Raw genomic sequence first — 389 nt, forward strand, 5'->3', positions numbered from 1 at the left:
CCACCTTGCAGCAGGGAAGCAGATCGGTGGCCGAGTACGTGATGGAGTTCCGGAGGGTGGCATCCAATATTACGGACTATCCGGACGCGATGATGACGCGCCAGTTCCAGGATGGGCTCCGCGCAGAACTGCTGGAGTGGATCCTGATGAAGGAGTCGCCCACGGACCTCCAAGACTGGATTCGTTGTGCTGGGGAGGCGGAGGCTACCAGGGAGCGGATCAAGCTGGCCAAGCAGCGGGCGGCTTTCCAGCAAGGGAAGGCGGCAGCGGCTCCAGGACGAGAGGGCAAACCCAAGACTACGGTGGAGGTGGAGAAACAACGCCGGATGAAACTTGGCCTCTGTTTGGCATGTGGAAAGAAGGGCCACCTGATTGCTGCCTGTCCGGAG

At 60.9% G+C, this 389-nt stretch overlaps 1 protein-coding gene across 1 annotated transcript in view; it reads right to left on the bottom strand.

Annotated features, from left to right (window-relative positions):
- Positions 1-389, bottom strand: part of LOC121920327 — a 22974-nt gene that overhangs the window by 22311 nt on the left and 274 nt on the right. Inside the window, exon 2 of the mRNA XM_042447461.1 lies at positions 5-379. Within this exon, the coding sequence (XP_042303395.1) occupies positions 5-379 (375 nt within the window). The remainder of the gene's footprint in view (positions 1-4; positions 380-389) is intronic.

This window comes from Sceloporus undulatus, chromosome 2, assembly GCF_019175285.1.
Source record: "Sceloporus undulatus isolate JIND9_A2432 ecotype Alabama chromosome 2, SceUnd_v1.1, whole genome shotgun sequence".
Taxonomy (NCBI): Eukaryota; Metazoa; Chordata; class Lepidosauria; order Squamata; family Phrynosomatidae; genus Sceloporus; species Sceloporus undulatus.